The sequence below is a fragment of the Carcharodon carcharias genome, chromosome 23 (genome assembly GCF_017639515.1).
Source record: "Carcharodon carcharias isolate sCarCar2 chromosome 23, sCarCar2.pri, whole genome shotgun sequence".
Classification (NCBI taxonomy): Eukaryota; Metazoa; Chordata; class Chondrichthyes; order Lamniformes; family Lamnidae; genus Carcharodon; species Carcharodon carcharias.
The window spans coordinates 43,491,727-43,517,513 of NC_054489.1; the positions used below are offsets into that span (position 1 = coordinate 43,491,727).

At 44.8% G+C, this 25,787-nt stretch overlaps 1 protein-coding gene across 3 annotated transcripts in view; it reads left to right on the forward strand.

The window, feature by feature from the left end:
- The window catches only part of mrc2 (mannose receptor, C type 2), a 263,455-nt gene that overhangs the window by 176,924 nt on the left and 60,744 nt on the right, over positions 1-25,787 (forward strand). For all 3 annotated transcript variants that reach the window (XM_041173462.1, XM_041173463.1, XM_041173464.1), the window contains 3 exons: positions 3,544-3,640; positions 4,952-5,090; positions 23,496-23,528. In XM_041173462.1, the coding sequence (XP_041029396.1) occupies positions 3,544-3,640; positions 4,952-5,090; positions 23,496-23,528 (269 nt within the window). The remainder of the gene's footprint in view (positions 1-3,543; positions 3,641-4,951; positions 5,091-23,495; positions 23,529-25,787) is intronic.

Genomic DNA, 25,787 nt, shown 5'->3' on the forward strand with positions numbered 1-25,787 from the left:
GCCGCACTCCCAAATCTCTAATTGTGTCACATGCTCTATATGTAGATCTGCCTCGTTCACAAGCTGAAATTTACAAACTTGTGTGATCCTAAACAAGGTAGTGTTCTTCAAGACTGACAGTTACCTTTTGCCTCCAGTGTTAAGCACTAGAGACCCAACTGGTGACCCAAGTTGCATTCTTGGGCACTCCAAAAGGCAGAAAACACAGTCAGATAGTGCACTTTAGGCTAAAACTAGTAGTCAATTTTATTTATAAGAATATAAACCGCACAGAAACAAAAAAAATACAGCAAGGAAACAACAATATAATATCGGAATTGCATGGTGTTTAACCTGCTCCAGAAATAATGGTGAGCTGATCATATTGTTATTTTCAGATTCATTTAACTGAAAACGGGCATTTGATATGGGCCTCCCAGCTCCAAGTGGCCCCTCCCACTACCAAAATCTGGATGCCTGTAATGACACATAGAATCAACATCCCAGGATTGAAGCCCAGATTTTATGGCTTGAATTTTTCGCTCGTCGGGCGGGTGCAATCGGTGGGCCTGGGAGCAGACAGGAAACGGGCCCCTGACTGCGATCGATCCCCGACCACGATTTCACACTGGCTTGGCCCATTAACGGCCTGTCCAGCGGGAAACACGCGCAGAGAAAGGCTCAACACTGCTGGTGGGGGCGGGAAGAGGACGGGTGCGGAGGTCACCACGGGTGCAGTTGTGCGCTTCCAGTGAGCTCCCTCAGGGCGTGCAGGCCTCCCATAGAATAAACAAAGCGACAAATGTGCTGCAACACACGTCCCTGCAGCAAAATCAAGCATCTGACAGCATACCTCATTAAAAAAAAGAGTCCCCGGATATCTCTCTCGATTTTATTTTCCCCACAGAGATTTCATCCCACCCTGGATCGAGGTTTGAGCAAAAATGTAAAGGCCGCCTGGCCGATTGGCCCGTCCGCTAACCGTAAACGTGGAACAGGCCACAAAAAATTGCTTTCAATTGCCTCCTTAATGGGCTTAATGGCCGGTGGGCGCGCTTCCGACTGGTGCGCGCGCCCACGCTCGCCTGACGTCATCTCACGCTATTTCACAGCTGGATGGGTCAGGCACGCGCCTGCCCACAGGATGTTAAATTCTGGCCTATGTGATTCTGCTAATGGCTCCAAGTCAGAATGCAGGTCCCACATTCATCTTCTCACAAAGAAACACTTTCATTTATATAGCACCTTTCACGATGCCAAAAAGTGCTTCACGTTGAAAACTTTTGAGGTGTACAATACATTTCCTTCCGTCGTGTTGGAAACACAGCAGCTAATTTGCACACAGCAAGATCCCAAAACAGCAATGAGCCACAGGACCAGATAATTTGTATTTTGATATTGGTTGAGGAATAAATACAGACTAGTATGTATTTATTGGTCTGAGACTTCTGCTCTCCTTCAAAACAGTGTCATGGAATCTTGTCCACCTGTCCCAGACAGACAGTCCCTCCGACAGTGCAGCACTCCCTCAACACTGCACTGGAATGTCACACTAGAGTTTGTGGCTCAAGGCTCTGGAGTGGGATTTGAACCTGCAACCTTCTGATTCAGAGGCAAGAATGCTAGTCACTGATATGTCCAAAACCTCATGGTCAATTTTGCAAACCGTGAGCCACATTATGGGCAAGGGTTTATATGACCTGGGCAAGATCCCATGCCAAATTTTGTGGTGAGGTTTGCCCATAAAACCGAGCATACAGAGGTGATGCAAACTAGTCTGCTGCAGCAACCTTCATAAAGGGAGAAGGAGAATTACATTTTTTTATTTGTTCATGGGATTGTGGGCATTGCTAGCTAGACCAGCATTTATTGCCCATCCCTAATGGCATTTAAGAGTCAACCACATTGCTGTGGGTCTGGAGTCACATGTAGGCCAGACCAGGTAAGGACAGCAAATTTCTTTCCCCAAAGGCTATTAGATGGGCTTTTACAACAAGTGACAATGGCTTCAAGGTCATTAGACTTATAATTCCAAATTTTTATTGAACTCAAGTTCTACCATCTGCTGTGGTGGGATTTGAACCCAGAGCGTTGCTCTGATTCTTGAGAACACTAGTCCACTGACAATACCACTAAGCTACTGTCACTGCTGCTGCCTCCTCCTCATCCTACCCCTTTGTTTTTTGCTGCACAGTGCTCCATGAATTCATCAGCTCTTGGGTAGTTCTCCAAAGTTGCACTTTGGGAGCAATAATGTGGAGTGAGTGGGAATGAAGAGCCACTGGGAGTAACCTTCACTCTGTGATAGGTGATATTGAATCTCAGCCTGTTTACCATCTCTCCTGATTTTTATTGCAATTAACTTTAATGGAAATAAAATTGGGGACAGATATTAAGAGGGCTGCTGATGCACAGCACTTTTGAAAACTTTTGAAGTGTAAAGTACATTTCCTTCTGGGATGTTGGAACCACAGCAGGTAATTTACACGTAGCAAAGTCCCCCTAGCTGCATGATCATATTATTGGTTTATTGATATTGATTGAGGAATAAATGCAGGAGCCCTGTGTGTCAGAAGGAGGCCAATGAGTCCAAACGCAACAGAATGGAGAACGTCCAATCCAACTCGCCAACAGGGGACATCATGTACACCCACAGGATTATTTGGTGCAATAGAAGTTTAACAGATGAGACAGTCCAATCCGATTTAATATGCAATGCAGTGACTGGAGTGCAATTCAGAAATTAATGTGTTTAGCAAAGGTATGTTGAAGTAATTGAACAAGTTAAGTTTTTATTGGGAAGGATAGATGTAAATTTGAGGACTATGCTGTGGTTACACAGGCAGAGAACAGTTTATCCTCAGTAATCAGGGATTTTACAGCCTGCAAATAATTCTATCATTTTTTTGGTCAACTCTTGGTTGGAATGTAAAAGCTGATTTCTTTTCAAGGTGTAGTCGCTGTAATAATGTAGGAAGTGTGGCAGCCAATTTGTGTATATAAGCTCCCACACACTGGAGTGAAGTAAGTGAGCAGATAATCTGATTTAGTGATATTAATTGAGGTCTAAATATTGGCCAGGATAATGAAAGAACATATGTCCTTCTTCAAACAACGATGCTGGATCTTTATCATCCATCTGGGAGGGCAGACTGGATTTCGGCTTAACAACCCACCCAAACACCACCTCCGGCAGTGCAGTGCTTCCTTAGTATTGCACTGGAGTGTCACCCTAGTTTACTTGATCGAATCTCTGGAGAGGGACCTGGTCCAACAACTGTCAGAGATGAGAGAGCTACCCCTGAACCAGAGCTGACACTGATTTCTGTTCAATGTTATTTGAAGCCAGCCACACACAAGCAGTGAGGACCTGGCCTTGATCTTAATGCAGGAGAATCTGCGCCACTAGTGTAAACTGAATAATCTGCCTTTTTAAACAATGAAAAGTTGATAACACTTTTTTTATTTGGATGGTCACTGAAAATTTATGAAATGAAGGTCAAAGTTGAGGGAGGAGTGTAGAGTCATTGGTGAGATCTGTCATTCTCTGTTCCTGCTTCCTAGGGAGTCGGAGGATTACGAGTATCATTGGTTCTGGCTTGGGCTGAACAGGCGGAACCCAGGGACAGAGCAGAGCTGGGCATGGAGTGACGGAACAGGAGTGAGTATCTGAATGACCAAGTCACAGGCTGACTTGTAGTGGGAGCAACAGGACAAGTCTGTACACTGCAGTGAGTGTACAGCCTGAATTACATTCCTTCCAACAACATTCCACTCGCTTAAAAAGTTTATCTTCCCCTGACACATCACATACATTTAAATATCCCTGGTGTGTCAGTTCGTTCTGTATTAAACTGCATGTGGATTTGCCCTATCTTACACAACAACAGCTGAAAAAACTGCTACAGTGCTGGGTGAAATGAGAGGACGTAGAGAAGTCCAGGAACTGTAGGTGGAACGGTGCAGGGAGAGAAGGCAGTCTGTAGGAGGTTGCAAAGCGAGACTGTGGAGGAATTTGAAATTTCTATTTTTAGTGTAATGCTGAACCAACTTAGTGCAGCTGCATTTTGTATAAGCTGGGGTTTGTGGAAATGCAGATGAAGGAAGACCTTCAAAGAGATCATTAAAATAATCGAGTCTGGAGGGTGACTAAAACATGAGATACATTTGGTGCTTAAGGAGTTGGGGAACAGGCAAAGTGGGAAAATCCGGCCATAATCTTTCAAAGGGCTGAAGGAGTGTAAATGTGACATCCCTGTTTGAAAAAGGGAAAAGTGATAATCCCAACAACTATAGGCCACTCAGCCTTATATTGATGGTGGATGAAATTATTAGAAACAACCAGAGCAGAACTAATGGGCATTTGGAAAATTACTGGCTAATAAATGAAAGTCAGCATGGATTTGATTGAGTTCTTTGATGAATTAACCAAGAGGGTGGATGAGGCTAGTGTAGTTGATGTATAGATCTTCAAAAGCCGTTTGGCAAAGTACCTCATAAAAGACTCATTAGAAAAATTAAATGATGAAAAAGGAGAGTGGCAACTCAGATACAAAATTATCCAATGGACAGAAAACAGAGAGCAGTGTTGAACAGTTTTTCAGACTAAAGGGAATTGTGCAGGGCTGTTAAATAAAAACAAAGTGCTGGGAAATCTCAGCACTTCATTCTTCATCCAATCACTGGTGGTGGTACCTTCAGCTATCTAAGCCCCAAGCTCTGGAATTCCCTCTCTGCTTAACTCTATCTCCTCCTTTAAGACGCTCTTTAAAAAGTATCTTTTAGACCAAGTTATCCTAATAAATCTTTACATGGATCAGTGTATGACGTTAAATGCAAGTTGTTGTTGTATCACCATGACCAACTCTTGCCTTGGTGGAGAGAGGCTGGGGTGAGGGGGTGGAGCAGCCAGTGTTGGTGGTGGGATGACTGGAAGCCGCTAATGTAAGTAACCTGTTACATTCTCATGCAGTATTCCTACAACAACTTTGGACGGGATATCTATGAAGACGATAACATTCGGCGCTGTGCTGTCACAGACATTGCCTCCTCCCTGTGGCGAGCAGTACGATGTGAGAATCAGCTGGACTGGATCTGTAAGATCCGCAAAGGTAGGAATGATGTTGGAGGGAACAATACAGAGGAATCCCTTTGGCGAGTTGAAGCCCCACAACTGAAGCCAAGATTCAGAATCTAAATGTAGGTTAGTATAGCTCAGCACCATGGCTTTTCCAGAGATATAACATTGAACGAGTCTCCCTTTCCTCCCTTTGAGTCCCAACCCAACAGACTTCAGGACATTTACAGAAGCCATAAGTTCAGTTTTTGCTATTTGTTTTGGCAGGGGAAGCCTGCCAAATTCGGGTTTGCAACTGTGGGAACCATCACATTAAAGACACGCTCAGTGTAGAATCATTGAATGTTACCACACAGAAACATGTCATTCAGACCACCAAATCTATACAAGTCTAATCTCCCTCTCTCTCGCTAACTCACTATGCCCTCTAATATCCCACCCAATCAAATCCCACTCTCCCGCTAACTTATTGGCCCATAACTTCTGCGCTCCCCAGCGTCAGATTTGGGGATACCCCAAAGATGCACTCGGGAATCCCTCTACCAAGTTTCCAGGTAAGGGTTTGCATGGCAATTGCTCAGAAATGCTAACTTCCTCTGGACAGTTGTGCTGACTGGGAACCATCCGAAAGTGCAATTTAAGTTGCAAGCTTCGAATGGTTTAGTTGGGGTTATACCAATTGTCAACCAGAAAAAAAGTTAGAAGAATTTCTTCTAACTTATGGCTAACTATTGTAAAGACCCAGACCAACCCGAATTCTAACGACCCCACCTCACCCCGACACCAACTTCACTCCCCCCACTATCCTCACTCCCTCCACCTTGACATCGGATCCCTGCCGCCGATCTCGGACCCCCCCCAATAACCTTGGACCCCTCTCAACCTCCCGCCTCTGGACCCCCCTACAACCCCTGACCTCTGGACTCCCCTACAACCCCCAACCTCTGGACCTGCCTACAACACCCGATCTCTGGACCTGCCTACAACCCCTGACCTCCAGACCACCCCCCCCACCGCTCCCAACCTCTGGACCCCTCCCCCCGACCTGCTGACCTCCTACCCCGCCCCCAACCTCGAGACCCACTACCCCCCAACACCCCCAACCTCTGGACCAGCCCCCCGACCTCTGGACCACCCTCTGACTTCTGGACCTCACCCCCCCGATCTCCAGACCACCCCATGACCACCAGACCACCCCACAACGCCCAACCTCCAGACTACCCCATCCCCCACACCCTCCCCGACCTCTGGACACCCCCACCCCGTGCTCCGGATCCCCCTGACCTCTGAAACCCTCCCATGACCTCCAAACCCCCTCGACCTTCAGACCCCCCCCCGAACCCTGGACACCCCCACCCCATGACCCTCAGACACCTCCCCCACCCCCCCTAATCTTCATACAACCCCCCTAATCTTCATACACCCCCATCCCTCAACCTCCAGACACCCCCAGTGCCCCTCCCCCCACCCCCCCGAATACCCCCAACCCCAAATCCTAATCACTTACTTTAGACACTTACCATCCCCTGGCCTGACAACTTCCCAGGCCCTTTAAGTGCTGGGATAAAAGGGGGTGTGGTCATTTGAAAACACTGAGTTTAAGCTTTGCTGGGGCCTGTGAGGATTCTTCCGACGCAGGCCCCAAGCAGCCCCGGTGAACAGAAGTGGCAACGCAGTTTTCAAAACCAGGTAAGTAGGCATTTATTTCTTCTCATTTCTCCCGGCCAGCACTTTCCAACGCCAGTAGGAAGCTACGGCCCACTGTGCCCTTTAACATCCCACCCAGTCTAATCCCATTCATTTCCCATATCCGTTAACACTTTATTCAAGCAACTAACCAATTCCTTTAGAAATAATTTATAGATTCAATTTCAGGAACAATCTGTTTTGGATAATTCCACGTTTGAATCACCCTCTGTGTGAAGACATTTTTGTCTCTTCTACTTGTAACTTCTCCTTTAATTCTTTATATAATTAACCTCAATTTGATCCCTCATTGCCGTCTCACTGACCAATGGAAACAATCCGCACTATTTACCTTATCTCAACCCTTCATAGTGGTGACGATGTTTATCTACTTTCTCCAGGACTCCCTTGGCCTCCCAAATAAGCACGTATCTCACCATAAACATCACTTGATTCTGCTCCTGTGCCCTTGTGTCAGGGAGGGAGTTCCACATTCTCACAACTCCTTGCGTGAAGAAGTCTCCTTTATTCATTTGGACATGTTTGAATTTTAAAATCATGTCTCCTTGTTCTGAACAACCCCTCCACCGTCCACAAATTAGGTTAGCATACGTAGAAACTCAGAGGATTTATTGCAAGATGTTGTGACTTATTGACACCCCACCCCTGCAGGGAAATGGGAATCAGGATGATGGGGGCATTCTAGCCATCTTGTAATATTTTGTAATCATTAGAGAGTCACCTGCTGGATACAATTGGTATTGAAGTAGGAGATCTTATTCGTCAAACTGATTGAAAGCAGATGGAGTCTCTCTGCCTTTGTCAGGAGGAACCACAATACCACAGAAGTCCACGTGTTGCAGCCACATAGCAGGCTAAGTCTTGAAGAGAATGCATCCGAGATGGAGAAAGTTCAGTCAAGTGTTTGAGATGTACATAATGCCCAATAGCAGCAGGCAAACAAACAAACAGAACAGATGATAGTGCGAGACGGTGAATTGTGGCAGATAAAGGAACCTTGTGGAATCAAAGGTCAAAGAGAAACTGACAATGCCCATGAATGGAGAGCTCTCACTAACAGGCCAGATGTTAACTTGTGGATGTGAAATGAGATCTGCTATGATCTCAATCGAGAACTGTAACTTTTTTTTTTAAATGAAATTCAAAATCCCACTTATTTACTGAAGGAATTAAGCCCTGAGATTCCACAATTTAAGACAAAAGAATTTTTACTATACAAGAGTCAGACAAAGCAGACACAAAATACTATCTTGGGTGACCACCTACACTCTAAAAGCCAGAATCAACATTAGTTAAACTGAATTAATAGGCAAATTGCGGTTGATTATAAACTATAAATTACCCATTAAATGGCAGATACAACTAAGACGGATCTTACACATTGGCTCAGTAGCCCACTCAGCATCTATGTCAACAATCTCAGTCACAAAGTCCTTCAAAATTCTGTCTTCCTCATGAAGAATTTCAGCTCTTCTTAGACAAGCTAGCCTGATCCCCAGCTGACAGTGGCACACAACCAACCCAAGTTCCAGGGTATGCTGTTCACCAAATATGGCACACGTCTGCAGAATCTCCTCAACTCTGCCTTCGATGGTCTGGATGATAGATCCACCAATGTTATCTTCAAGCAACAGAATCAACTGCAGCAACTGTGTATTTGCCTATTCTCAGCTTCTGGATCTAGCCTCTGTCTTCGTCAGCCTGCCTGCACTGTACCACTGGAATCATCATTTGAGCTCTGAGGGCTCAGTGTCCCTTTATATGGTTTCAACCAATTTCAGTCTCCCCACAGTTTTGGTTTCCAATCTGAATTTCAGTCTTAGTTTCCCCAGAAACTGAAAGGGTCAGTTTTCTTTCTCTGTTTCCCTTTTCAGCTTCACTTTTCAATTAGGGTCTATCTCAAGCTTTGACACAATGTATTCCATCACAGATTCATTGAAAATCACAATCTCAACTTCAAATACAAACAACTGCCAACTACTCGCTTCATAGCCCTAAGTTCAGTGTAAATGGAGACAACTGACACTGTGCGAGAATAAAATTGGGCATTGCAGAGACACACGACAATCTGGAGAGGAACAGACTCATTGACAAAGATCAGCGAGTTACATCCCGCTCACAGTATTCAAGCAACTCTCAGGAACAATGTGAAAGATGAATTGAATCAATTATATATTAGTGAGTGAGATGGATGGGGATTATATTAGTGTGGGTTAAGGATATCTGTCATAAAAGTGCAGCTTAAAATAAATACGGTTCATCAAACGCCAGCTCTCCCCTTTGAGTCAGAAGGTTGTTCAAACCTCATTCTTGGTCCAGCTCACAATCTAGGCTGACACTGCACTGTAGATGGAGTGTGGCAATGTCGGACAGACCTTGAATCTCGCCCCATCTATTGGTTCAAGTTACAGAAACAACCCGATAGAGCTAGTGGATGAAGAGCAAGGGATTTGCTGGGTGTCATGGGCAACATTTCTCTCTCAACTAACACATCCCAAAAATCAAAATCAATTATCTGGCTGTTACTTTGTTGATTTTCACCTTGCTGTGACAAAACAGGAATGGAGCAAAACAAGAGTAACTGCACTCCAAGACTAATTCATTTGCTGTAAATCATCAGGAATTGTGAAAAGAAATAAAGACTTTCATTTATATAGTGCTTTTTATCACCACCAGACTCTGAGCGATTTACAGCCAATGAAATACTTTTTGAAGTGTAGACATTGTTGTAATGTTGTAATGTAGTGTTACAGAAGCTTTAAAAGATGTTTCCCAAAAGTTGCTCATAAACAATGGTATTTGTATATGAATGTGTATATTTTACCCTTGGAATGAGCAGTTCAATTTAAAAATAACCCAGCAGCAAAGCCTTTTTATTTAAAAAGGAAAAGGTTAGTTTATTTCACACTATTGCTCTAGAAGTTACTTGAGAAAAGATAAAATTACTAACACGTACACAAACAAAGTTTAGTAACAAATGAAGATAAAACGATCCTTATAAACATAAATCAAGACTAATCCACACTTGATGCAGGCCTGATAAATTTTGAAGTTGAGATGTTGCGTTGTCTGAAGTGAAAATGTGGAGGTTGTAGAATTGTCTCTGTGATGGCTTCTGCTGTCAAATTGCCAGAGGTTGCTTTAACAGGTGAGATTAGTGGTGGAATCAGGTTTACAGGGATTAGAGAAGGTTCTGTGGGCGTGGCACTTTCAAACTACCCAGTTACTTACAGCAGAATCCATGGCGGTTTCTGAATGACTCTCCTTCTCTCCCTGGGTTGAAACTTCTCCAAGATGGATCAGAAACTTCAGGTTGAATTTTCCTGCTATGTCTTTAGTAGAGAGCCAAGATGGCCACTATATCAGGTGATCTGGACAAAATGCCAAGTCATCTTCCAAATAAGGCAAATGGTAGTTCCAGTTAGCAATCCGAAATCTTATTATCAGCTGCAGTGTTCAAAAGGAGCCACGGTTTTCACACCTTCAGGGAAAGCCACTGTCTGAGGACTCAGTGAATTTCAAAAGTCTTTTCATGTCTGGGTATGTCTGCTTGTAACCCACTCTGAGCCTTTGCAAAGCTTGACTACATTGCAGCTGTAAAGTCATATGACCTGTGGCATCCACCTTTAAGATCAACAGTGTCCTTAAAGAGGACATAATGTTTTTAAAAATTTAAATTGTAATGTTCTGATGTCTGCTTGGCATGACACTAAGAAAATGTGTTTCAATTCAGGCTCTTTTTTCTTCTCACGTTGCACTTAAAGGGTCTTTTATAACCCATCAAAATTTGAAGTCTACAAGATGACAAACAGGAAGGATGCATGAATCATCACATCATGGTTTACTAGACCTAATGAAGTCATGTCTGGTAAAGGACTTCATTAAGCATTCAGAATGTTTGCTTGAATAATATTAATTGAGGTAAAGTTCTCTCAGTTAAATGGAATGTCGAGTGGTGCAGGCAGCTGGAAGATGGCTGAAGGACATCTAAAATGATAGATGGCTAACTGGTGAATCTGTTGGCCCATCATTTCATACCTATGGGATCTCCAAACAACTAATGAATAGATGTATAAACTAGGCATCAAACTACGAAAACAGAGTTGTTTAGTGGCTTCAAGAGCAACATATCGACCGAACAAAGAACGTATTTTCCACCAATGGAAAAGTAGCACCAAGGAAACCCAAGAAGACACTCAGCCCCTCAAGCCTACTCTATCATTCAGTTAGATCATGGCTGATCTGTACTTCAACTATATTCACCTTCTTTCACTCTATGTCCCTTGATACCCTTATCTAACCTAAACCTATCATTCCCAGTCTTGAAAGCTGTGATTGTCAGCATCCACAGCCTGTTGGGAAAAAGAATTCCAGAAGCCCGGCGTACAGAATTTAGAAGACAGCAACAGCAGAGTTCACCAAGACTTACATACGAACATATGGCCCTTCGAGCCTGCTCCATCATTCAATAAGATCATGGCTGATCTGACTGTAACCTCCCGCCTACCCCCAATAACCCTTCTCTCCCTTACTTATCAAGAATCTATCTACCTGTGTCTTGAAAACATTAAAAGACTCTGCTTCCATTGCCTAATGAGGCAAAGGGGTTCCAAAGACTCACTACCCCCGAGAGAAAAAATTTCTTCTCATCTCTGTCTTAAATGTGTGACCCCTTATTTTTAAACAGTGACCCCTAGTTCTAGTTTCTCTCACAAGAGGAAATATCCTCTCCACATTCACCCTGTCAAGACCCCTCAGGATCTTGTGATTCAATCAAGTTGCCTCTTACTCTTCTAAACTCCAGTGAATACAAACCCAGCCTGTCCAACCTTTCCTCATAAGACAACCCGCCCATTCTTGGTATTAGTTTAGTAAACCTTCTTTGTACTGCTTCTAATGCATTTACATCCTTCCTTAAATAAGGAGATCAATATTGTACTTGAGAAAACAACGCGAGATGGAGAAGATGCTTCCTCTGCTCAGCTCTGTTAGAACAATTTATTGAGAGGAATAATAGACTAAATAATCCACACCAATGACATCTATCTGCCTGTACACAATGGAGGTAGAAATGAATGAGGAGAATACAGAGCCTGTTCACACGCACAAGTCCAAGAGTTGGATTATTGGACACTGAAGATCTATTTTGCAAAGTAACAAATAGTTCCAGTCATGGCTCAAGATCGGCACAGCATAACTTTGATCTTTCAACACAGGAAGCTACATATCCTAAGAGGTGTGTCAGCAAGGGAGCAACTGGTGGAAAGTTGCATTGTGGACATTTCCAAACAAGTTAGATGGAAATTGAAAGAAGATGCAGCATCCCTACCCCTGAATACCATGCCTATTCCTCTAATCTCTTCCATTGGCAGTACTGGTCAAGTATCCCTTTATCCATAAATCTGAAACTGAACACGTCCAAAAACCATACTTTTTTTGAACCTCGTCGACCTTTAACATGGAAGGTCCCTGACCTGAGTCGACATGACCCGAGCCAACATGAACCTCGCCATCTGCACCTTACCTTTAATGCAGGAAGTCTAGTTGTTTGTCTGCACTGTTTACCTTGTGATTTTTGTGGTCAACATGTCAAAAAGACCATCAGATACCCTTATGGCTAACCATGAGAAAAGGAAAGGGAAGTATAATTCCTTACCAATTGCAAAGAAAGTAGTGTTGTTCCAGAAAATTGACCATGGTGCGTCTGTGAGTCAATTGAGTGAGGAGCATGGGGTGGGTATCACCACCTTAAACAATTTAAAGAAGCAGAAAGGCAAATTGTTGAAATTTTATGTTGAAAGTGATTCACAAAAGTTAATGAATAATAGGAAACTTCACATAGGTCAAAAAATCATGAACATGATCATGTTATGGTAGAGTGTGTACATCAGCGCAGGAATGAAAGGTTTCTGCTGACTGCTCCATTGATCATGAAGCAAACCAAGATCCACCACAAAGAACTGAGGCTTGAAGGTGCATGTGAATAAACAGGTTGGTTTCAGAAACTCATGAAGCATCATGGTATCAAGCTTTTGAACGCTTGTGATGATAAAGCATCTGCAGACCATGACGCCGCTAAAAAAATTATTCATGAATTTGTGAAACTAACTTCAGACGAAAACCTTTCGCCTGGGCAAATTTACAATGCTGATGAAACAAATCTGTTCTGGTGATAAGTCCTAGGAAAACATTAGCAATGGCTAAGGATAGGTTGATTGTCCTTGGTTGTGCCAATATGGTTGGCACACACACATATGTAAATTGGCTGTAATTGGGAAAAGCAAACGTCCCATGTGCTTCAAGCGTATTTGGACTACTGTTCATTACTATGCCAGTAAGAGAGCCTGGGTTACCAGGGACATGCTTTCTGATTGGTTTCACAGCCACTTTGTACCAGAGGCATGTGCTTATTGTCAGGTAGCTGGACTTGAAGAAAGCTGTAAAATCATGTTACCCCTGGACAATTGTTCAGCACATCCCCCTGGAACTGCCAGTGAAGAATAATGTTTTTGGTGTTTACTTTCCCCCCAACATAACCTCATTGATTCAGCCGATGGACCAAGGCAGTTTGCGGTCCATGAAATGTAAATATGAAGACTCCTTCTTGAATAGTGAGCTTGGTGTTGTGAACAGAGGCCTGGGGGTGGAAGGTTTCCAAAAGGAGTTTACGGCTAATGATGCCATCTAGTCATCTGCTAATACTTGGTGCCTTGTTGATTAAGAAACCTTGCCCAACAGCTGGCATAACCTTTGGCCCACAACAATGTTCATTGAAGACGATAATATTGACAAAGATTTTGAAGGTTTTCGTGTGAACAAAGAAAAAAACCTGGTAAACCAGCCCCTTGAGTATGCAAAAGGTATACTGAAGGAATGTGTGAGTGTGCTGGAGACCTATATTGAGGAAGTGTTTAACATTGATAACAATTTCCTGTCATGCATTCTTTGACTGACAGGAAGATTACCTAAATGGTGTTACGTCAAGATCAACTTGATAAAAACGGTGAATACGGGGGTAATATGGTGAATATGGTAGAGAAAGTACCCATAGACGATAATATGAAGATGTGTGACGGGTTGATGGATGCACTCAAACAATGTGCCTTTATAATTGAGCAAGAAATAATGTCAATCTATAAAATAAAATACAAACTTATGAAACAAAAACCAATGTTGATGAGGCAGATGAAGCAGGAAGAACTATTCAAGAATGCCTCTCAACAGAGTACATAGACACTCTGAACCCTCGCCTACAAGCAGAATTACAGATGGTGCCATGGGTGGGAAATTATTACAGATACCTTATTACAGGTTTTCACATGCACCTTCAAGCCTCAGTTCTTTGTGGTAGATCTTGATTTGCTGCATGATCAATGGAGCAGTCAGCAGAAACCTTTCACTCCTGCGCTGATGTACACACTCTACCATAACACGATCATGTTCATGATTTTTTGACCTATGCAAAATTTTCCTAATATTCATTAACTTTTGTGAATCACTTTCAGAGATACATCTTAATTTTCTAGCCATTTTATTTACTCTAGACTATAGCTAGACTGGGCTTAGGCTATTGTAATGTAAGTAGGCTTAATCCTATATGCAGTATTTGAAAACAGAAATTATGTGAAATCAGCCCTGTGGATTTTGGTAATGGATACTCAACCTGTGGTTCAATGGTAATGGTGCCAGAGGGAGGGAACCTGAACGTGGTGTAGTCGGTGCCAACAGGTGATAGGTTATTCAATACCTGGTCAATAACCAGCATTCAATTTACCAGGAAGCAGGAAAAACAGGCTTTAAGAATGAGAAAACAAAAACAGAATTACCTGGAAAAACTCAGCAGGTCTGGCAGCATCGGCGGAGAAGAAAAGAGTTTACGTTTCGAGTCCTCATGACCCTTCGACAGAACTTGAGTGAGTCCAAGAAAGAGGTGAAATATAAGCTGGTTTAAGGTGTGTGGGGGGAGGGGGGGAAGAGAGAGAGAGAGAGAGAGAGAGAGGAATGAGATCTGGCACCGAATTTTCAGTTACTCCCAAAGTCAACAATGGAGGTAGGGAGGTCCCGAAAGTACTGAGGCCAGGCAGCTTTCCAGCACCGGTAATGTTCACTGGGGTGGTGGGGGGGCGGGATGGGGGGGGGGGGGGGGGTGCGTTGGGGAGTGGGGCAAGGGGGCTGGAATCCTGCTCTTCACCCAATAGAGGCCAGTTAAACTGTTTCAAAACTTGTTAACAACTTGAAATTTTTAAAGGGATTACCCGCACCCAGAAAGGTGAAGTGAAGGGGATACAGAGTGTGAAGTCAGTCATGGCTGTTCCAAGGCATCATCCCAGCCCTATAAGAGGATCAGCGGTACAAAGGGTGACTGGGTACCTTGGCACTGCACAGGTGGTAGGGAGAGTGGGCACTCAGTGCTTGGGCTTTGAACGGGGTCAACACCCCTTTGGCATTGCGAGGGCAGAAGAGAAGGGGCAAATCTTCCAAGGGCAATGGGCAGCCCCCTGCCCAGAAGGACAGCTGTAGCTGGCACTGGGGGAATGATTCTCAGATTTTGAGCCTAGTGGCAATGAGGGGCAACACCACAGGAAGAGCAGAACCTCAAGCAGGGCATGGGAGAGGAAAGGAGACAGGAAGGCAATGGAGCCCAAACTCTCAACGCAGGATCTACCACCAAAGATGGAGCTACCTGGAGATGATCAACAGCCAGTGTTGCAGAAGCTACAACTCTCCAGGCAGATGGTCACTGACATCTGTGCCCTGGTTGTTGAAGACCTCACACCTCGCAGCACTGGTGGCCATGCCCTGCCATTATCACATGCTGCTTTCTTACCTTTATGCCATCTTCAGCACCATTTTTAGCCCTTACCACTAACATTCCCAATGTCCTTTAGTTCATGACATCTTTTCAATCTCCCCTCTGCCCCCACCTATCGCTGGGCCTTCTATCGAGCTTCACCTGCCGCACCCCCTTAAACAGTATAAATTTCATCACATTTCTTCACAAGAAGGGTCATACGGACTCAAAACATTACCTCTGTTTCTCTCTCCACAGATGATACCAGGCCTGCTGAGATTTTCCAGCACTTTCTGTTCTTGTTTCAGATTTCCAGCATCCGCAGTATTTTGCTTTCAGCCATCAAAGTAATTGTGGTCTTGAACGTCTTTACCTCTGGCTCCTTAAAAGGATCAGCTGCAGATCTTGGTGGCTACTCACAATGATACTCTGCAAGTCCCAGAGCCTCCTCATCCTTGGACATTAGGATGCTGATGATCAGGTCGCCACCACTAGTCTGGGCTCCCTTCTCCTGGAGGAACCTAGAAGAACGATGTTAATGGCTACATTAGAGCAACAAAAGGCCTAATCACCTTGCATGGTTGCTGCTGTGTCTGTGGCCAATGGCATGAATGTGGCATTGGCCACAATGGTGCCACCTTGTAAGGATCAGCAGTGTCAGGCACACGCCCCTTGACAAAGCTATAGCCATTCCTTTCCAAGGCAGTATGGCTGCCTCCACCATATTCACTGACATGTTGTGGCTGTCCCTGTGTAGCATTTGCACCTTTATGCTTATCCATTTGCTACCCTTCTAAGGGAACTGACCTACGCTACTCACCCTTGTGGAGCATCGAAGGTTGTTGCCATGCTTGCAGCACTGCATCCGGGTTCTCTGGATGACCCATGCTTGCTGGCCTTCTCCGCAATCTCATCCAGTCTTCCATGGTGAGGTGGGGAGGTCTCTTCCGTCTGTCACTGGGATAGAGGACCCTCCCCCCTTGCCTGAGTAGCAGGAAGTCGCCACCCGGGATCTTGCTTCTGCAATGCCCACAAGTGTATTTCTGCTGTGGAATTCCTCTGAGGATGTTGGAGGAGTCATTTATCTAATTCTATATTTTGAATGTTATTATTGAATCTGTTTCCACCGCCCTTTCAGACAGCACATTCCAGATCAAATGAACTCCTCCTCATCTCTCCTCCTGCTTGTTTTACCAATTCTCTTAAATCCATTTCTGTTGATTACTGACCATCCTGCCAGGGAAAACAGTTTGTCCTTATTTACTCAATGCAAACCCTTCATAATTTTAAACACTCTACCAAATCCTCCCTAACCTTCTCTGCTCTAAGGAGAACAATCTCAACTTTTTTAGTCTCTCCACATAAAGTTTTACAGCACGGAAGGAGGCCCTTTGGTCAATCGTGTCCACACTGGTCCTCAAGCCCCTGTCTACCCTAATCCCATTTTCCAGCATTTGGCTTGTAGTCTTGTATGCTATGGCATTTCAAATGTTCATCTAAATACTTCTTAAATGTTGTGAGGGTTCCGGTCTCTACCACACTTTCAAGCAGTGAGTTCCAGATACCTCCCACCCTCCGGGTGAAAAAATTATTCCTCACATACCCTCTAAGCCTCCTGCCCCTTAAATCTATGCCTCCTGGTTATTGACCCTTCCACTAAGGGAAAAAGTTTCTTCCTATCCACACTATCCAAGCCCCTCATAATTTTGTACACCTCAACCAAGTGCCCCCTCAGCCTTCTTTGCTCTCAGGAAAACAACCCCAGCCTACCTGGTCTCTCCTCATAGCTGAAATGCTCCAGCCCAGGCAACATCCTGGTGAATCTCCTCTGCACCCCCTCCAGTGTAATCACATCCTTCCTATAGTGTGGCAACTAGAACTGCACACAGTACTCCAGATGTGGCCTAAATAATGTTTTATACAGCTCCACAATAACCTCTCTGCTTTGTATTCAATGCCTCGACAACTAAAGGCAAGTGTCCCACATGCCTTCTTAACCACCTTATCTACCTGTCCTGCTGTCTTCAAGGATCTATGGACATGCACACCAAGGTCCCTCTGATTCCCTGTAATTCCTACGGTCCTACCATTCATCATGTACTCCCTTGCCTTGTTAGTCCTCCCAAAATGCATCACCTCACACTTTTCAGAATTAAATTCCATTTGCCACTGTTCTGCCCATCTGACCAGCCTGTCTGTATCGTCCTGTAGTCTAAGGCTCTCCTCCATGTTATTTACCTCACCACCAATTTTCATGTCATCTGCGAACTTACTGATCATACCTCCTACATTCACGTCTAGATCATTAATGTGCACTGCAAACAGCAAGGGACCCTGCACCGCTCCCTGTGGTACACCACTGGACACAGGCGTCCAGTCTCAAAAGCAACCTTCAACCATCACTCTCTGCCTCCTGCCACTAAGCCAATTTTAGATCCAATTTGCCAAATTGCCCTGGATCCCATGGGCTCTTACCTTCTTGACCAGTCTCCCATGTGAGACCTTGTCAAACGCCTTACTGAAGTCCATGTAGACTACATCAGCTGCACTACCCTCATCTACACACCTAGTCACCTCCTCGAAAAATTCAGTCAAATTTGTTAGACATGATCTCTCCCTGACAAAGCCATGCTGACTATCCCTGATTAATCCCTGCCTCTCCAAGTGGAAATTAATTCTATCCCTCAGAATCTTTTCCAAAAGTTTCCCTGCCACTGATGTTAGACTCACTGACCTATAGTTCTTTGGTTTATCCCTATTACCCTTCTTGAATAATATTATTACAATTGCTGTCCTCCAGTCCTCTGACACCGCTCCTGTGACCAGAAAGGATTTGAAAATTAATGTCAGGGCCCCTGCAATCTCCTCCCTTGCCTCCCACAGCAGCCTCGGATACATCTCATCTGGGCCTGGGGATTTATCCATTTTTAGGCCCACTAAAACCCCTAATACCACCCCCCCCCATGCTAATTTGTTCAAGTATATCACAGTCCCCCTCCCTGATTTCTATACCTACATCTTCCTTCTCTATAGTGAATACAGATGCAAAGTGGGGGAGGCGATGGCGTAATGATATTGTCACTGGACTAGTAATCCAGGGACAGACGATAATGCTCTGGGGACCCAGGTTCAAATCCTGCCATGGCAGATGGTGGAATTCGAATCCAATAATAAAAAAAATCTGGAATTAAAGTCTAATGAAGGCCATGATACCATTGTCAATTGTTGTAAAAACCCATCTGGTTTACTAATGTCATCCTTACCTGGTCTGGTCTACATGTGACTCCAGACCACATAGCAATGTGGTTGACTGAAATGGCCTAGCAAACCGCTACAAAGTCACAAAAAAGTATTAAAACCAGATGGACCACCTGGCATTGACCTAGGCACCTGAAACAACAGTGGCAATCTCAGCCCTGTTGACCCTGCGAAGTCCTCCTTGTTACTAACATCTGGGGGTTAAAGACAAAATTGGGAGAGTTGCCTCACAGACTAATCAAGCAACAGCCTGATATAGCCATCCTCATGGAATTGTACCTTACAGATAATGTCCCAGACTCCACCATCAACATCCCTGGGTATGTCCTGCTCTACTGGCAGAAGAAGCCCAGCAGAGGTGGTATACAATCGGGAGGGAATTTCCCTGAGAGTCCTCAACATCAACTCTGGATCCCATGAAGTCTCATGGCATCAGGCCAAACATGGACAAGGAAACCTCCTGCTGATTACCACGTACCGCCCTCCCTCAGCTGATGAATCAGTGCTTCTCCATCTTGAACAGCACTGAGGGTGGAAAGGGCACAGAATGTACTCTGGGTGGGGGACTTCAATGTCCATCACCAAGAGTGGCTCGGTAGCACCACTGCTGGACGAGTCCTAAAGGACTGCTTGTTTGGGTCTATGGCAGGTGGTGAGGGAACCACCAAGAGGGAAAAACATACTTGACCTCATCCTCACCAGCCTGCCTGCTGTAGATGCATCCACCTATGATGGTATCAGACAGTATCAGTGACCACTGCATAGTCATCGTGGAGATGAAGTCCTGCCTTCACATTGAGGATACCCTCCATTGTGTTGTGTGGTACTACCACCATGCTAATTTCAAGCAGATCTAGCAACTCAAGACCGGGCATCCATGAGGTGCTGTGGGCCATCAGCAGCAGCAGAGTTATACTTGAGCACAATCTGTAATCTAATGGTCTGGCATCTCCCCAACTCTACCATTACCATCGGGCCAGGAGATCAACACTGATTCAATGAAGAGTGCAGGAGGGCGCACCAGGCCTGAAAATGAGGTGTCAACCTGGTGAAGCTATAACACAGGACTACTTGTGCGCCAAACAGCATAATCAGCAAGTGATACACAAGGGTAAGCGATCCCACAACCAACGGATCAGATCTAAGCCCTGCAGTCCTGCTGCATCCTGTAGTGAATGATGGTGGACAATTAAGCAACTCACTGGAGGAGGAGGCTCCACAAGTATCCCCATCCCCAATGATGGAGGAGCCCAGCACATCAGTGCAAAAGATAAGGCTGAAGAGTTCGCAACAATTTTCAGCCAGAAGTGCTGAGTGGATGTTCCTTTTCAGCCTTCTCCAGAGGTCCCCAGCATCACAAATGCCAGTCTTCAGCCAATTAGATTCACCCCACGTGATATCAAGAAATGGCTGAAGGCACTGGCTACTGCAAAGGCTATGGGCCCTGATAATATTCCGGCAATAGTACTGAAGACTTGTGCTCCAGAACTTGCTGCACCCCAAGCAAAGCTGTTCCAGTACAGCTACAACTGTGACGTCTACCCGGCTATGTGAAAATTGCCCAGGTATGTCCTGTACACACAAAGTAGGACAAATCCAACCCGGCCAATTACCTCCCCTCAGTCTGCTCTCGATCATCACTTAAGTAATGGAAGGGATCATCAACAGTGCTATCAAGCAGCACTTGCTTAGCAATAACCTGCTCATTGACGCTCAGTTTGGGTTCTGCCAGGGCCACTCAGCTCCTGACCTCATTACAGCCTTGGTTCAAACATGGACAGAAGAGCTGAACTCCCGAGGTGAGATGAGAGTGACTGCCCTTGACGTCAAGGCCGCATTTGACCGAGTGTGACATCAAGGAACCCTAGCAAAACTGGAGTCAATGGGAATCAGGGGGAAAACTCTTCACTGGTTGGAGTCATTCCTAACGCATAGACAGTTGTGGTTGTTGGAGGTCAGTCATCTCAGGTCCAGGGCATCGCTGCTAGAGTTCCTCAGTGTAGTGTCCTTGGCCCAACCATCATCAGCTGATTCATCAATAGCCTTCCTTCCATCATAAGGTCAAAAGTGGGGATGTTCGCACCACTCGCGACTCTTCAAATACTGAAGCAGTCCATGTCCGAATCCAGTAAGACCTGGACAATATCCAGGCTTGGGCTGACAAGAAGCAAGTAACATACATGCCACACAAGTGTCAGGCAATGACCATCTCCAACAAGAGAGAAGCCAACCATCGCCCCCTGATGTTCAATGGTATTACCATCACTGAATCCCCCACTATTAACATCTTGGGGGTTACCATTGACCAGAAGCTGAACTGGACTAGCCATATAAATACTGTGGCTATAAGAGCAGGTCAGAGGCTAGGAATCCTGTGACAAGTAACTCATCTTCTGACTCCCCAAAGCGTGTCCACCCTCTGCAAGGCACAAGTCAGGAGTGTGATGGAATACTACCCACTTGCCTGGATGAGTGCAGTTCCCACAACACTCAAGAAGCTTGATACCTTCCAGGACAAAGCAGCTCGCTTGATTGGCACCACATCCACAAACATTCATTCCCTCCATCACTGACGCACAGTAGCAGCAGTGTGTACCACTTACAAGATGCACTACAGGAATTCTTCAAGGCTCTTTCAACAGCACCTTCCAAACCCATGACCACTACTATCTAGAAGGACAAGAGCAGCATATAGATGGGAACACCATCACCTGGAAGTTCCCCTCCAAGTCACTCACCATCCTGACTTGGAAATATATTCCCTCACTGTAACTGGGTCAAAATCCTGGAACTCCCTTTCTAACTGCACTGTGGGTATACCTACGTCACACGAACTGCAGCGGTTCAAGAAAGCAGTTCACCACCACCGCCTCAAGAGCAACTAGGGATGGGCAATAAATGCTGGGCCCAGCCAGTGATGCCCACATCCCAGGAAAATGAATTATTTTAAAAGCGCTCATGTAAAATCTCACCTACATCTTGGGCTCCTCACAGATTGCCACTTTGCTCCCTACTCTTTCCCTGGTTACCCCCTTGCCCCTAATATACTTATAAGACACCTTTGGTTGTTCCTTTATTTTACCCCCCAGTGTTTTTTCATGCCCCCTCTACAGTCTAATTTATTTTTTCAGTAACCCCCTGAACTTTTTATTTATTCATTTGTGGGTTGGGGGCATCGTTGGCTAGGCCAGTATTATTGCCCATTCCTAACTGCCCCTGGTCAGAGAACAATGAAGAATCAAGCACATTGCTGTGGGTCTGGAGTCACATGTGGGCCAGGTCAGGTTAGGACAGCAGATTTCCTTCCCTAGAGGAGTTTAGTGAATCTGATGGGTTTTTATGAAAATTGACAATGGTTTCGTGATCATCATTAGACTTTTAATTCCAGATTTATTTTTAATGAATCCAAATCCTGCCATCTGCCATGGTGCGGTTTGAACCCTGGGTCTCTAGATTACCAGTCCATTGACAATACCACTATGCCACCGCCTTTCTATACTCTTCTGGGACTTCCATTGTTTTGAGCCCTCTGTATCTACCATAAGCTTCCCTTTTTTTCCTTATCTAATCCTGTACATTCCTCAACACCCAGGGTTCTCTGGACTTGTTGGTCCCACCCTTCATCTTTACGGGAACATGTTGGCCCTGCACTCTCACTACTTCCTTTCTGAATGACTCCCACTGCTCTGTTATAGATTTTCCCACAAGTAGCTGCTCCCAGTCCAATTTGGCCATATCCTGTCTTATCATATTAAAATCAGCCTTCCCCCAATTCAGAACCTTTATTTCTGGTCCATTTTTGTCCTTTTCCATAACTACCTTAAATTTTACTGAGTTATAACTGAAGGCCTTTATCCCACGTATCATTCTAGTAAAGATATTCCGGAATTTGAACATTTCAATGAATTTTGGTCATCAGGAGTCTGACCCTTGTCTGATTTAGGCCTCAGCAAAGGCTAGATAACTGACCTTTAACTGAAACTCCAAATACAATCTAACAACTTCCTATGGTGGACTGTAGTTTTTCAACACATTTCAGTCAAATCTCATGTAACTTACCATCATCACAAGACAAATACAGGTGAGGGAAGCCATTTAACTTATCTTAACTCTGAGGAAATTTTACACCATCCCTGCACCTCCACTCCTTTTATATTCTACCTAAATAATAAGCTTCCAAACTCCAAAAGTAATTCCTTGGAAGTGAAGCATTTTGCGGGATCCTGAGGCCAAGATAAGGCTTCAAATAAATGCAAGTTTATTCCTGTTTCTTTGTGTTTTCTTATAAGGTCCTCTCCCTTCATAGTGAAAGAGGCAAAGTCTGACCCCCCTTCCCTCATAACTCCATCCTTTGATGTTAATCACCTGCCTCACAGGTACTACCTGGTGTCCCAGTCAGCAGAACTCTGGAGCCCCAGTCAATCCAGAGTACTATGGCTTTAACAGCTCATTTACAAATTCCAACCTAATTCTGTTTCTTTTGTCTGTTGCTGCTCCAGATGCAATGTGCCAAATCTGCCACAAAGCTCTTAGCACGCACAGCACTGGCATTTATTCATTATAGCATACAGCCCTATAATAGCAGTTGCTTTGGTCGCCAGCACACACTGTAAACTCCTGTTAATAGGTCTATAACCGAGGCTTAGCTCTACTGTTCTAACCAAATCTTCCTTCTTCCCTCAGGAGCTGTTGTGAAAGAGCCAGAGGACACCGAAGGTACATTGCGTTTTATCACAGTTATGGGGTAATGACTGAGAGACATTGGCCGGGATTTCCTGGCCCCACTGCAGTAGGTTCCTTCACGGTGGGTGTGGTGAGCCATTCAAATCTCCGTTGACTTTGGCAGGACCGGAAGACCCCGCTGGCAGGAGGGGCCAGAAAATGCCGCCCATTGTATTGTAAGGGAGAGGCTCAGAATTCACCACCAGTAACAAATCCCAGGTGTCGTTTGCCCTTGTTACATGAATGATGTTGTCTATAATTTTGAATTGAGCAGGCCATTTCCTGGGGGCCGGTCAGAAGTGGGCGCGGGCGGGCAGGGAGTTGATCGCCGTCTGCGATCGGCTGTGCGCCGCCGTTTTGCGTGGGTGGGCCAATTGATGCCTGGAAGCGCTCAACGCTACCTGTGTGGGTGGGGGGAGGAGGAAGAGTCGGGGCCTGTGCTCTTTTGCGCATGCGCCCGAGAGAGCGCAGAAATCTCCCTCAGGGAGATTAAGTTCAGTTATAAAGATGGCAAAAAAAAATTATTCAGACATGTCCCCTCATGTGACAGTGTCACATGAGCTGGGACAAGTTTATGAATTTTCAGGAAAAATTTTATTTAATTAATAAACCCTTCATGAAACCTCAACCCACCCGTGGATGAGGTTTCATGAAAAATGCGAAGGCCGCCTGGGCTCTTCGCCTGCCCGACAACCTTAAGGTTGGACAGGCAGCCCTGACAATCACTGTGATTAGTTTGGCAATGGCCTTAACAGGCCTTTGACGGTTCGGCGGGCGTGCAAGCAACTCTGGTGCACGCCCGCCGAACTAAAGATCAGAATGACGTGTGGTGACGTTGGGATGATGTTGGCACACCTGATGTCACCGTGCGTCATTTTACCCGTCGGCGTACAGGGCCCACCCCTGCAGGCCGAACAGAAGATTCTGCCCCTGACTTCTTTGTGTTACATCAATGGCCAGGTTTCTCAGTATCATTGTGCAATAGTCATAAAGGTTACCACATATCAGCTTCTAGGCACTGTCATCTCTGATTGAGAAAGCTGAGAGTTCAAACCCCTAACTTTTGAATCCCAGTTCATGGCCTAGGCTGACACTCCACTGCAACATTGAAGAAAGTGCCATCGTGTGCGTAAGGTGTTAGACTGGGGCACCTGTCTCTCTGTTTATGTAGATGGTAAAGATCCCAGGACACTAATCGATGGAGTGTAGGGAGTTCTACCAGTGGCCTGGCCAACATTCCTCCCTCAAATAATACCATCAAAAAAAAAAACAAGTTGGTCAATCACCTGATTGCTGTCTCTGAAAGCTTGCTATTGTAGAATAACTAGCATGTCGCCTACATACCAAGAGTCACTGCACTGCACAAATAATTCATTGTGTGAAATTCTTTGGGATGTTTTGACATGGTAAAGGGCTACATAAGCGGAAAGTGTCACCAGTTGATCTCTCATTAGCTGATCAGCCATTCACTATCAATTGCATAAGATATTTGCCCGAGCACTTTGAATGTTCTGTATTGTTAGAAATTAACACTTCTTGGGAAGCCCCATGAAATTAAGACTCAGGCCTCTCACATGGACACAGGCCTCTGTTGGAAACATTATGATGACTGCTGAAAACAGTTTCAGAGAAGTATTTGGTACACTTGGTTCATGTCTTTTTCTTGTGCGTTGCTTTTATTGTATGTTTCGTTTGTAATTGTCACGTCTCATTGATTCTTGTCTGAGTTTTTCACCCTGACTTCCTTGCATTTGACGCAGATGTTCCTGGCTCTTCAGTTCTAATTCATTGTAATTTGGCTACAAAATGTAAATCAATCAACCACAAGAAACTTACATGCCTACAGCGTGATACACTAAAGTATGTCATGCATCCTGACTCAGACATGGATGAGGGCTGCTTAGGGCTGAGACCTTGGTGAATTATACCAACCACAAACCAGAAACATTGATGATGAAACGTTGGGCCTGTCCCCAGATAACTCTCCCTTTCTGGCTAAAATAGTGGATGTGGCTTCACTTGTTGACTGCAGAAAATAAAGAACATTAGCGACTTGCATTTATATAGCACTTTAATGTAGTAAAATGTCCCAAGATGCTTCATAAGAGCATTGTCTTGGTTCCATGCCATCTGAGGAGATATGAGGACAGGTGACGGAAATCTTGGTCAGTGAGTTAGTTTTTAAGGAACGTCTTAAAGGAGGAAAGAAAGTTGGAGAGTGCAGGGAGGAGATTTCAGAGCTTAGGCCTTGGC